At 43.1% G+C, this 14,727-nt stretch overlaps 1 protein-coding gene across 1 annotated transcript in view; it reads right to left on the reverse strand.

Annotated features, from left to right (window-relative positions):
* Positions 1 to 592: 592 nt before the first annotated feature.
* Positions 593 to 14,727, reverse strand: part of LOC147685062 (GTPase IMAP family member 8-like) — a 248,397-nt gene continuing 234,262 nt past the window's right edge. Inside the window, exon 4 of the mRNA XM_086939754.1 lies at positions 593 to 1,878. Within this exon, the coding sequence (XP_086795880.1) occupies positions 593 to 1,878 (1,286 nt within the window). The remainder of the gene's footprint in view (positions 1,879 to 14,727) is intronic.

A 14,727-nucleotide genomic window follows, 5' to 3' on the forward strand; every position in this document is an offset into this window, starting at 1 on the left:
AATAGGCCAGGAAGGTGGGTCATGTGCACTCTTCCCCCTTTACAATACTGATGGGCTGCTGGGGTTGGGGTCCCTGGGCCAGAAATTGGTCGGTGGAGCGGGCCACAAGAGGGAACCCTCACCCATTGTATTTTGGCTGGGCCCTGGGAAATGGGGTTCCCGGGCTGAAATTCGCTTGGGTAGAGGGGCAACGTTCCCCCTTCCCATTCAATATATTGTCATGCCCCGGAGATAGGCTCTCCCAGGGTGAAATCGGGCTGGGGAGTGGTGCCGCATGCCACATCTCTCTGAAATGTGGCCGGGCCCAGGAGAAAGAGTCCTGGGCTGAATTTGGCCTGTTGAGGGAGCCGTGGCCCGCTCCCCTTCAAAATGGCACATGACCCCTGTCCTTAATTTTAATGAGTGGCCCTGGGGGCTGGGGCCCCAGGGTCTGTCAAGGGCCCTTCAGTCAGTGCCATGTTACACTCTCGGGTGAGTCATGCACTCTACAAGAACACATAACGTACCATAACATAAAAAAGGATATATAAAAGTGACAAAAATCAGAATGCAGGGGAAAACTGGGAACTCTTCATACTTGTCAAAGTGGGAATTAGGATGATAAATATAAATGTCTGTTATCCACGTGTAATCTTTTTAAGGTTGGAGCAATCACTTGTAGCATTTTCATTTTACAATCACAGTTACTCACCAAGTCATTCTGCTTCTTTTCTTTTTCTAAATTAGAAAACATTTGAACCGTTGCCATGACCCTGCCCTTAACTGGGAATTCTTTTTCTGTTTGATTGTGGACAGGTGTATTGTGTTGTTGACCAGAAATAACAATGTTTTCAATTTCTCCTTGGGGGCTTGACGGGATCAAATCACCATACTGCCCCTTGCTATTAGTTTCCTTTCCACGAGTGTCATTTTTCGAATTTGTTGCATCGTTTTTCCAACGACATGGTGAATTTATTTGAATAATTTCACTATCTTTAAAATGTTTCTTTAGTGGGTTATTTTGCAAATCTTGTTGCTCGTAATTATTAAAATTAACTTGATTACAATTGTCAGTACTTTCTGATACTAAGTTATTAGGCCTTCTAGAGGCATTTCTTTGTTCTTTTCCATCAATGTTTGCTTGTTTACGCATATTGTTAACCTCATTGTCTAATGAGCGGCCTCCAATTTCTTCCTCCTGTTCCTGCTTGCCTCTGATTTGTCCCTGACACAGTATCACTTTCTCCAAGTGCACCTCCTTAGCAATGCGATATGACTCCATTGTGTAGCAAGACCCGTTATTCCGCTCCATCATTAAGCAAATCATTGTAAGTAGCTCATGTACCCGCTTTTCCTTTTCCTCTGAAGGCGCTTGGTTGTTAATGGCACAGTATCGGTTTCCACACATCTGAATTAGATGCTGGAGGTCTTTGTTTCCTGGCTTACATAAGTACTCTTGTAAGGAAACATCCTCTAAATAATCTTGCTGTGTAAGCAAAACCATCATGTACGGTAGCGCGTGATCCCCGAAAGTATCCCGGATTCTTTCAATAATCGTTTTATCCTTTCCTGTATAAGATCTGATACTCACCACCAGCACAATGGCATGAGGTCCGGGGTGTGACAATGTAAAGCATTTACCAATGTTTTTTACAGCCTGCTCATAGGTAAGGTCTGTGAAAACGCAGCCCGGTGTGTCAATGACTACAATCTTTTTCTCTTTCCGGGTAACTGTCTCTTTCTTACATAACGTATCAACTGACGTTGAAGAAGCTCTTGTCTTAAATACATTCTTCCCTAGGATGGTATTTCCTGATGCACTTTTTCCAACTCCAGTTTTTCCCACCAGAATAAGACGTAGTTCTTTTTCTCCAGTGACTCTGTCACACGGCCTGGGAACTGCATGGAAAACATAATGGAAACAGATTTTAAAACATTGATTTTGACACTCACAATCACTAAACGGCTGACAACAGGCAGTCAATAAAAAAAAGGTATTCAAATATAAAGTGGGAGCTTTATGTTCTGGTGGCACAATAATGTGCTTTTTGCTGAGGTAAAGTTATGCCATGAACTCGAATTTATCTGTGTATATTTAGTACAGGCGAACGTACAGAAATTCTACATCCATTGCTGCTATGCTGAAAACCTTTTCTTCAAAAACCCTCTCTTAAAATAGTTTTGCATTTTCTAACTCATTCTAAATGTAAAATGTATTGACTTTCCTTTAAAGCAAATAAAATGGCATAGAACGATGCATTACAACTCTATCATTCCATCTTCCTTAATATTAAAAAAAACTTTAGGTAAATACCAACCCCATTCCCATGCTGAGTGGTGGGCAAGTCAGGGGTATATCCAAATTTATAATGAAGTGGTAAAATGTCCAAACCGAAGTTTGCTCCTCTAAAATCATTTCTTTGCTGGTGCTGGTTTGCATCCTAATCCCACTGGATGTTCGTTCTTTCTTAGTATCCACCTGGGCCTGATGTTAGTTATCTTGACTCCCTTCTAGACAACTGTACAACCACAACTTTAGTAAATGCCAAGCTCATGCTACTAGATGATTTTACTGATCATGTTGCTGATACCCTTGAAACCAATTACCATTAGGTGTCAGGACACCTGGAAGCAATGCCTCTCAATGACACTATACATTTACTGGCCACTTGCTCAATTTGCTCTTTGCTAAGATTGACATTTTATCAGGAGTTACCCTTGCCCGACTTGAATAGTACGAGAAAATATATTGTTTTATTTTGATTGACATTTATTAGGTTTCAACCATTAAGACTGTACCAGCATCTTAACAAATGGTGATAAATTCAAAGCAGAGCCTGCTTCTGCTGAGTGTCTGAGCACCTCTTTCTCACTTGGTTATTCACAAGAGACAAATGATCAACTTTCCTTCTTTCAAAAATATATCACTAATAGTTGACAATCATAATGCCTCCTGTCCTCAAACATCTCCAGCTAGCCATTACCTGAACACGTGCATTATGTCAGGAACACAGTCTTCATATTATGGAGCACTCATTGCAGCATCAGAGCTGTAAGAATATAAAGAACTGCAGTAGGTTCCTGGGCACAATGGCTGACAGGCACATGATTGCTGGGGTGATGGTTCACTGGAGGTCGTTTGATATAACTTCCAGGTGTTGCAGGGATTCTGCACAGGCACAGAACCATGCTTGGAACCACAGGACCTCAGTATATAGGGACTGAGTCATCCTATTACATTAGTACCCATGGGCCCAGGACCAAGTAGCTATAGTGTCTCATTTACCCTCATACCGGCCTACAGAGGACCAAGTGATTAGACACCACAGAACACAACACTGTCGACTCTCTCAGGAATAGCAGTAACTGGACACACCTTTTTGCTCTCACACTCGTCCCTGTCCACAATAGGATCTGACAGAGACACAGTAAAATTTAAAGTATTAATTTGAACTATTGTGTTCTGGTATGCAGTATACGTGCCACAACTAGTAGTAATACACCTAACATAAATACGGTCGGTATAGCAAGTAATCCATAAATCATAAATAATGCTTTCTTTATATAAGACAAGGCCTACTAACAACCCCACCCCTTCTACAGAAGCAAAAGATTATATAGCAGAAGATCTCAGGTTGTTTGCAGCAGATACCGTACCTCAGCATACCCAGATAAAAGTTCTACATCTCAGCTGTAGTTGCTCTCTTCTCTCTGCAAGTCTCCCTTCAAGTGTGTGTCCCACATGTGTATGTATACCTATTTGGCAAAGATTACATGTTCCCAAACAACAGCTGCATCTGTATGTTTTGTCTAGGTACTAATGCCTGACCAGAACAAAATAACAAGGGGCACTGTTGTTTGACCTTGTTCACAATGTTCAGATGAGATCCCAAGGAAGGACAGAATGCAAAACAACGACAACGCTCTGTGAAAACACGTGGCAGGAAGCAAAATGCATTTGTCTTGCAACGGGTGCAACGCAAAATGCAGCTCACCCAGGCTCACTTAGGGAAAACGACAATGGACCTACATGGGCCATATGACACAGGTTACTTGAACTTTTAGGAAGAATGGGTTTTAAGATCCTACCTTGTGTTTTACAGCGCCTGGCAATTCATTATTATTGTTTGGCTTCTCACTGTCATCCAGTTCCAGGGCCACCTTTAGGGCAGTGTGACTGGTGCGGCTGCAATGGGCGCTGACCTGTGGAGGGGGGGGGGGGCGACCTCATGGGGGGAGGGTGCTGTGTTTAGCAATAACTTATGATTGGAGAGAAATAGGGGACACTTATGCCTGCTGTTAGTGAGAGAATAGGAGGAGGCGGTCATGGGGTATGTGGTTGCCAAAAATGATGCTCGCACTGGGCGCCACCAGCGCTAAAGCTGGCCCTGTCCAGTTCACTCGCTAGCCTCAGTGTTCTCCTCATTGTTGTTGTTTTCTCGACCCTCATGTTTTGCTACAGTCTCATGCATGGAACTTTGTAGGATGCTCTGTAACTCTGTGATTGTACGCTTAGGTTTTCAGCATCTTGGCATGACCCTGCTGCTAAAATGAGGGTTAATAGTTTCACAACCCTCTTCTCACAGAACGTGGCCTTCCGTGTAAAAGCTGTATATATGGCATACCCCGAATAAGTCCAATCTCTAGTCCTTCTGGTCTCTTGAAATCTGATCCAACCAAACAAGTCCCCTTTGTCCTGTCTCTCTCGCCTTCCATACCCCCTTTCTCATAACATTATCCAACTTTCCAGCATACTCTTCTAGTGTATGGGAAATGGGGTGGATTGAATTCTACAATCCACCGTTTCTGGTATGCTTGACAGCTTGCGAGGCTCAATATATTAATATGAGTTCTGATTGGAATCAATCGCAAGCCATGGTGCCAGACATAGCAGAAATCCAAGAAGACCTCAATACAGTCTGTATTGGAAGATCTGCTAGATTGCTGTGATCAGTTTCCTCTGGTATAATCAGTTACAGGTGCCCCATGTCTGCAATTTTCACCCCAGCATCTTTTCAATCTATTTGTGGACATGCAATCAACTACATAAAAATGCCCCTTCGGCATCACCCAGTACATTTACAGGGATTCCACATCAGAATAATACTTTCTGACACAATGTACGTTACATTTTGTGATGCACACATTTCAAAACTCTAATGTTCCGCCAAATCATTTTGTTATATTTGCCGAAAGATTAATGAATGGGCGACTCTTCTAATCATTTACCCCAATCCCTGGATGTTTGTTTTTGGTAAGTACAGACACCAAAGGTGGCATTTATTAGTGCAATCACACTTTGAGAAGTACAAACAAACTTTTACAATGCATCAGCAATTTTAACCACCTAAAGAAAGAAAGTGGCTGGACAGATGAAGCAGCAGCTGCTGCATTCTATTAAAGACTAAACAAAGACTTTATAGATTTATTTCATACAGTATTTATTAGACCTACTATTTTTTGTATAGCTGTATTAACATTACCTTCAGACTGATTGCAAGCAAAGACAGAGGAGTTCTGCCAAATGATATCTGATAAGCCATTCTGTTTCATTTTCATTCGGGATGTCTCGGGATGTCTCCACAAATAATGGCAAAAAGAACAAATTATGAATGGAATGCTAAAGAATGAAAACATTCACCACCAGCCATAAGGATCTGTCTTTAATCCAACAATTTCTCTGCTCATCACACCATACCATGTGGGAGCTACCCTGCCATATGCAAATTAGTTTTGACCCTGTCCTCATGGGAGCAGTCCAGCTCAAACTGCCAAGCCAGGTCATTTCTGGACCACAAGCAAGCATCCTGGGACTAGTTTCAGGGTATCACCCCTCATCAGCCAGGTTAGCTTGAATACAATGGCACAGTGAGCACTGGACCCACACCTGGGCATACCTATCCAACTTTGGGCGAAAGAAGCAAAAAGAACAAATGACACCACTGTAGCCTGTGGATGCAATTGTAAACTGGCATTTGGAACTGACAAAATAAACAATTTAATGATTCATTTTTATTACAAATAAGTCACTCCTATGGTAGGCCCCAAAGGTTGATGGGGCAGGGTGCATTGTATTCACAAAGTATCACAGGTATACTTAAGTTTTACATGTCCTGGTAGTAGAAAGCTCCTAAAATCATATCTCACTCCTGTAAGGCCTATCTTTCCTTTTGCCTAACACTGTGATACCTTATTACATTTATTAAACAATAATTTTGGAGCAGAGAGAATATTACTCTGTACACACAAAAGATTGTAATTTAAAATCCTCCTTAATGACGAAGTTGGATTTTAAGTCACAGTTCTGTGATGACTGTCTAAGCAAAGTTTCACCGAGACTTGCTCTTCTCACTGGCAGTGACTAGCAGTGACATCTGGCAAAGCTGTACATCATGCAGCAGCAATGACAAATGCGGCAACCACCATTGGGAAGCTACAGCAACTACCAGTTGCAATGCCAGGCCAGCTCTTCAGGCTAGAGAAGACCATCCATAACGGATACATTTCTCTTTACAGTACAGTGACAAGCATCTGTGATGCCTAATCAGCTCCTCGCTGCCTACTCCAAGGGAAACAGAATTCTTCAAGCCAGACTTGAGAAGGTAATTCTTCAGTGGGAATACCATGGCCCCTGTATTCTACCCACGCTACATCAAGGTTGGCCTGAACTTACTAGTGTAACCAGATGACCGGTTCTACTGGTTGGATATTTGTCATTCTGCTATCAATTTATTTAGTAAAACTTACTATATTTTGAGATTTTTATTGTGGTGGGTTTTCAGCTTTCAGTTTTCAGTGTGCTGTATAGGTTATTTAAAAATGTATTCTAAGTTAAACCTGACTGCTATTGTGTCAGACTAACAGAGAGTGAAGCACAGGTTAATTTAGTGACATTTGTGATTCAGCCTCACAAGGATTGTGGTTGTTTTCTGAGTGAAGCTTTCACCTCCCCAGCCAATAAATCAATGTCATATACTAACCCACAGAGGGCCAGTTTTCCTTGCATGAAAAGTTCACAGAAAACCCATACATTTTGTGGATTATTAAGAAGTAAGTTGAATCACTATACATAATTGCTGTAAGAAATTGGGGTATTAGCTGAGAAAATAATAAATATTATCTGCAGATTGGTTCTGAAGGTACCATTTTTAATTCTGGTGATTGCCTTTGTGTGGAGGAATCCCTTCACTTACCCCAAAAACTGGCTCTGACCAGTTCTTCCCCTTCCCCTAGTCCTGGCTCAGAACTGTTTAAGGAAGGCAGGGGTAGGCCTGGTGTCTGTTTCTTTTGTGTGGTCCGAAGGCAGGGGCCTTTGAAATCTAATCGGGGCAGGGTACAGCTCTTCCTCAGACATGAATACCATGTCCCCTTATGCATAGGACACTTTTGTCTCATTGTCTGGACTCATTTACAACCCACAACAGCAGAGCCATTCACAGCCATGTGACCCAGGACACTGGTAGAAAGGCACAGTTGGTTTGGGAAAAAAGTCCAACTTTCTAAAAGCTGCATTTTAAAAATGAAAGCTTACAATCTGACTCTACCAAGAAATAGGATTTTAAATTACAATTCATTTGAGTGTAAACAAGTTTTTTTCTATGTGCTCCAAATCTGACGTTAGCACTTACTAAGTGTTATAAAGCATCCCAGTGTTACTCTCTAGGATGCATTGCCTTCCAACAGTGAAAAAGCAGCGTTAGGAGTATTTCACTGCCAGGACAGGTATACCTTCAATAAAGACTGTGCGGGTACAACTAAGGCAAGCACATCTTGATGGAGACTTGCCGTACTAATTGATGCACTTCATATTAGAAGTATCATCCGGCATAGTTTCAGTCATCACTCTATTGCCCGTGTGGTAGTGCGGCCTGTCTCCATCAGGATGTGCATGCCTTAATTGTACCCGCACAGTCTTCATCTGACAGTGGCTATAATATCACGTCCTCGATTGATTGATTTACAAATATTGGATATCGGATCACATCAATTTGTGCATATGATCTCATATTGGATTACTAATCATACGCATAGATCAGATGATAGATTTCAACTTCTGTTCAGGATAATTCACCTACAAGGTTACATCCCAACCGACCAGTTGTCACCTTTGATGATAGTGCCCTGAAGAATTCCTATGTTATAGGACGAAACGTGTTGGCTGTTGCTTTTTATGAATGAAAAATAAAGAAGTAAATACTTCACGCCGTGCTTCACTGAGCGATGATTTTAAATTACAATTCATTTGAGTGTAAACATCATTTTTCTATCTGCTCCAAATCTGATGTAAGCACTTACTAAGTGTTATAACGCAACCCAGTGTCACTCAATACGATACATTGCCTTCCAACAGTGAAAAAATGACTTTAGGAGTATTTCACTGCCAGGACAGGTACACCGTCAATAAAGACTGTGCAGGTACAATTAAGGCATGCACATCCTGATGGAGACTTGCCGTACTAACTGATGCACTTCATAGTAGAAGTGTCATCCGGCATAGTTTCAGTCATCACTCTACTGCTCGTGCGGTAGTGCCCCAAGTCTCCATCAGGATGTACATGCCTTAATTGTACCCACACAGTCTATATCTGATAGTGGCTCTCATACCACGTCCTCTATTGATTTACAAATATTGGACATAGGATGACATCAATTCGTGCATATAATCTAATATTGGATTACTAATCGTACGCATAGATCAGATGACAGATATCAACTTCTGTTCAGGGTAATTCCCCTACAAGGTTACATCCCAACCAACCTGTTGTCGCCTTTGATTGATAGTGCCCTGAAGAAGTCCTATGTTATAGGACGAAACGTGTTGGCTGTTGCTTTTTATGAATGAAAAATAAAGAAGAACATACTTCACACCTTGCTTCACTGAGCGATGACTTTCTATATGGACTTGTTTGTTCTATAGTGATGCAGTTCCGATCTAGTTTCTTTGTCTCTGTGCACTTTCTCACTGCTGATCAACGTTAAAGTGCAAGTGCTCCTAATGTAAATTGCGCTATGGACTGGTATTTCCATGATTGGTATATTTGATTTACTTCTAAGTCCCTACTACAGTGCACTGTGTGTGCCCAGGGACTATAACTCAAGTGTGCTGCGGCACTGGTTGTGCCACCCATAGAAGTAGCCAAGTAAGTGTACCTCAGACCTTCCACTGCAGTGTCTATGAACTGTTTTAAACTGCCATGTCGACCTGTGAAGTGCACCCACTTGCCAGGCCCTAACCTATCCTTTCCCTACATGTAAGACACCCCTCAGGTAGGCCAACACTGTACCTGCATGGGTAGGGTGCAGTGTATGTGAAAGTTGGGACATGTACTGGTATGAGTGACATGTCCTGATAGTGAAATACTGGGTATTTCATTTTTCACTATCAAAAGAGTATCTGTCCCATATGACTGACTGTGAAGTACTTTGTAACATCTTACAGGTACAACTTTACTTTGGGACAAGATAAAGAAATGGAATTTGGGCTCTCTGAACTCATAAATAAATACCACATCTTTTAGTATAGATGGTTTTTAAATTGTGCTTTGAAAATGCCACTGTTAGAGAGTAGCCGTTTTCTTGCTTAGCCATCTTGTGTGCCTCCGCTGGGTTGTGGATTGACTGTCTAGTTTTAGAGTGACAGGGGCTTGGGATGTGTATTCACCGTGGACAGCGACTGGGGGTTTGAGGAGTGTCCAGCCTCTCCTGGATAAGTCAGGCTGATCTGAATAGACCTGGGCTGCATTTAGAGTAGTGGGAGGAGTTTTCCTTGCACCTGAATAGGCCCTGTCTCCTGAACACAATGCTATTTCCACCTTGTGCCAGGAAGCTGGACCAGAGAAGACAGAACTGGTTTGGACTAAGCAAAAAGACTCTCTGCCACAGGAGAACAAAGGAAAATGTAGTATAAATATTGGGACCCAAATCCCAGAACTTTAGAACTCACTTGGATTTAGGAACCTGCCAAGAAGTGAGGAAATATAAATTTTTGGTCATGTTATGTTCCCTATCGTGTACCCCACCGACTCCATGTATAAAGCCTAAAGTACATGTAACTTCCCTCCTGTGCCAGCTATGAAGACGCAAATACATTTGCGTCCAACGTTAACATGTCCTCTTTCAGATCCACCCTGAATGGGTTGAATAGTCCGTTCCTAAGTATGCCATGCCAACGTCTTTTTGTGGTGTACTTCTCTGTTTTTCAGCTCTAGCTAAGTAGGCCCTGAATTTCTGCCATCAAGCCTCTTTTCTGGCTTCTGACTCTGACAGCCTCTGCCCAGGCTGCTGCTGTACCCGTGAACTCTGACTTACTTCCAGCGCGGCCCCTCGCGCTCAGCTCAGCCTGTTTTCTGCCAAGACTGACTTCAACCTTCCAATTATCTGATCTGCTCCTCGAAAATGCATTCCTGCCTACTAGTTTAAGTAAACATCCCTCCCAGCTGCAGAGCCAAAGGGCCGGCCTGTCTCTGTGCAATTAATTCAAGTAATTCATAGCCTCTGTTACCATGCTTCCATGGAAGGCCCATGCCCCCACGCTTCTCATGCAGACACTTAGGCGCTTATACACGCATCCACAGTCAGTATAGAACAACTTCTGCCCCAGAAACCTTTCCGCCCAGATAGCTTAGTTCCTGCAACACCAGATATCAGATATGATAAAAGTACAAGTTGATCTGACAAGCCAGACTTCTGTCTCTTTCCGTCAGTTTGAATGTCAAATCCCCTGCACCCTCCAGCTTCACGTCATTCACACGTCATGCAGCTGCGCGCGCATCCAAGTTTCCAATTTCTGCTGACATTGCCACATTTCTGCTTAGTGCCACCCACTTGTGTCACCTATCTGTGACGTTTCTAGCACACACCTCCAGTTCACGCCTCTTGATTACGTACTTGTAACACGTGAATACTGTTATCTTGTCTTCTCTCAGCTGTTACGCCTACTGCACTACTTCCTATGGTATAAATCAAGTATATAAGCTATGTAATGTCAATAAAGTTTTGCTCTATCCCTTCTGACACCCCTGTGGTGGTCAGAACATGATATCCTGGTCTTGACCAGTCCTTTTTAAGGAATAAAACCCCTAAGAAACTCTAACACCACGGACTCTGTCTTTTTTCATTCCGATTGAGTTATTATTGATTAAGTACTTACCTGCATAGAAATTAAGAGAGTAAATTACTTATTTACGTCATTTTGGCGCCCGAACAGGGACTCCTCCCCCACCTCACGCGCCGGTAGGTGCGTTGCAAGCTCTGTCCCCTGCCATCAGTTAGAAGGAACCTACGCGTACTGGCAGGATTTCCTGCATCTCCCTCTGACCCACGGAGGTGACGAAGACTGCGATCAGTGCCCAGACGAGGCGGTGAGGAGTGCGGAGGATCCCGACCAGAGCCTAGTCGAAAGAAGCAAGGTCCGAGGTGTCAAGAGGCCCACCAGGTTTCCGAAGTTTTCCGAAGTTTTCCGAAGTACCGAGTCGAGTCCAGTCGAGTTTCCGAGGCCTTCTGTTTCCGTGCTTCCCGGTGAGTACCATTGCTGGGTCGTATCTAGACGGGTTTGGGTACACAAGTCCGGTCTGCACTGTTTTTAGGCAGTGTATCTGTACTGTTGAGCAGTACATCCAGTATAGGGGGTAGTCATCTATGTCTCAACTGTTTTTATGTGATTTATGTCGTGGTATGAATGTGACTGTTTAAATGTGCATTATTGTGTTTCTCGTATAAACTAGCTGTCACCAGTATTAAGGAGTAAGGATTGAGTATTCAGTAATAAGTAAACAAGATGCCGTTTTTCAACAAGCTAAAGCAGATAGGAACTAGGAAAGGGATACTAGAGGAAGAAATTCCTATCCCCCCTAGGGACACTCCAGGTAACTTTATGTATCATAAACATGGCATAGATGCCATATTGTATCTAGACTTATGGGCCGATTACACCAAGCATCTAGACGAAAGACACAGATGGCCCACTACTGGAACATGGGATGCCGAGTGCATCATGAAGGTAGAAGAAGCATTATGGAAAAAGAAAGCTAGACAATCTCAGAAAGACGCCATAGAATTTTGGCGTAAGGAATCACATAAGCGTGCTGAGAAAGCACTCCGTAAAGAAGACAGACTTAAAGAATCAGAAAAAGCCCAAGAAAACGAATTAGTTACTGAAGGGATCCGAGTAAAAACAGAACAGATAGACCGTGCCCGAAACAATCTCGTAAACGGTATGTATCTTGCGGCCGAGGGCACATCTGAGGCCCTATCAGAAATACCGAAAAACTTACCGTCACCATTAGTTCCAACTAAAGTAATGCACAAAACTACTAAAGACATATTCCTAAATTCTTATCTAGAAGACGTAGCACCAGCTTACACCAATTTGCCTGTTCGTGCCCTGCCTCCTGACAGGGACGGGGGTGGCACTCCGCCCCCAGATCATGTTCCGCCGGTACCGCGACAGACCTCCCCCGCTCCGCCAGCTCCGCCACTTCCCGCACCCAAAAGGGACCTACCGAAACCCCGTCTACCTGATCCTACTAAACGACAAATTCAAGTTCAGATACAGACTCCGCAAGGAGATAATGCCCAAGCATCCGCTTCAGGAGGTGCGACTGCGGGTCTTCGGACCCCGCCATTAACACCCAGATTCAATCTCAGGGACATGCAGAGTCCTCTCACGTTCAGGTCACCTCGCCTTGATGCATTCAAGGAAAACATGTCCGTTTGCAGATATGATCCAGTACCCGGAAAAGACGATCTTATGATATTGGCATCACTACGGTTAAGATCTGCCACTGATATCTTGCTATGCTATGTAGGAATGAAGGAGCGTCTAGATAGAATATATGAGTTTGTTCAGACAGGAAAAGACCCTGACAGTATCAAGGATGCCATGGAGAAACAGAAAGTTGACGTACAAGCACAGATATTACGATTTTTCATAAATTGTCTAATAAGAGAACGAGACAGGCCTGAGACAGATCAGAGTGAATTAGATGCACTAAACAAGTGGGGCCAAAATATAGCCGATGGAAAGCATGACAGGGGGACTTGCATAGCCAGTATGTACAAGAAAATTAGAAAAGCAGTGATAGCAGTACACCAGAAAGAAAAAGCTTCCTCCGAGGAGGAAGAAGAAACTGAAGAACCAGAACGAGCTACAGATACTATAGCATATGTAGGTAAGGGAAATTACCTTAGGAAAGGCATCCGTCCGGAAAACAAGAGAGTTTTTCTCTCTGCTTTAACAAATCCGAATTCTTCTGAACACCAGTTCCAGGAGACTGATAAAAGACTACGAGAAAGAATGGGGTACCATGTACTCAATTCGATGGATGAACAAGAACTAGCCCGGTCAGCCATATTATGGGCCGAAAACCCAGACATGTATAATGATGATACCTTAGCACAGACGTTTCTGAACCTTTCCCCAGACGAGCAGAAATTAGCAGGTGTATACATGATTCAGCACCTCCTCATTAAGTACAGAAACCATCATTCTGATCCAGGTCCCTTACACGAAACATTAGAAGCACTACTCATGGATAGATGGAGAGGTTTCAGTACCAAGTTAATACAAATAATTCTAGAACAACGACATAAATATAACACCTTTATAAGCTCTGAATATGTTCCGGCCCCACCTCTAGAAAGGAAAACGTACCACATGCAATGCGGTAGTGGCATTGAAAGTCAGAACCCCTTACGAGAAGTACACCCAGTTATGGGTGCAGATCACGCCTTGAAACGTGTATATGTACACACGCCACTGACTAAGTTAGAACTGTTAGAAATGAAGAAACTAGTTCCGTGTCATGATAAAGACCCTGCAGGTTTTCACAGAGAGCTTAAAGACATGTTACTGATGGGGGATTACACGTATGATGATATTATGAAAATGTTAAAGGTACTGCTGCCCACGGGCATTTACGAGAAATTAAAGGAAAAAGAATGGGAGGTGGGGGACACAAAGATTGCATGGGCAGAAATAGAAGACGAAGAAAGCAAACGGATCCCAGGGGTAGGCCTTGGGGAGAAGACGAAAGCATTACCCGGTTTAATAGTACAGGTTCTGCCACGATTATTGGCAACTAGAAAGGAAGATTGGGACGCCATCTTGTCCTGTAAACAGAAACATGATGAAGATACTAGTGACTTCTATTCAAGATTCGAGAAATGTTTCATTATAAACAGTGGCCTGCAACCAAGTAGCGAATCATATCCGCACCTTTTTGTATCCAAACTAGTCGAGAACTCCCTACCATTAGTTAAAAATAGAGTGTACAAAGTTGAAAGTACTTGGCAGGCAAATACGCCATCCCAGATGTTACAAATGTTACAATACCATCAGAACAGAATTAGAGAAGAACAAGATCAGGAACAGAAACGTATGAAAGACACCAAGATGAAAATGTTAGTAGCTCAGACGGTCCCAGCCGACGGTCAGAGGAAGGGTGGGGCCCAGACAAGTCACACTACAGCTCCCGTTAAGGGAACGTGCAATTACTGCAAGCAGCCAGGTCACTACGTACATGAATGTCCAGTTCTGAAACATAACATAGCAACAGGGAAAACTAAAGAAAGACCGCATCCACCTAGACATGAACATGGGCATCAACAGACCTCACAGAGCGAACAGCCAATGCAGAACACACAGTCTATGCATGCTCCATCCCACACAGCGCAGACAGTAGCAGTACCACAGCCACAGCCCATTGCTGCGACTCAGCAAGTATCGCAACAGATGTACCAGTATGCCCA

This window comes from Lissotriton vulgaris, chromosome 10, assembly GCF_964263255.1.
Source record: "Lissotriton vulgaris chromosome 10, aLisVul1.2, whole genome shotgun sequence".
Classification (NCBI taxonomy): Eukaryota; Metazoa; Chordata; class Amphibia; order Caudata; family Salamandridae; genus Lissotriton; species Lissotriton vulgaris.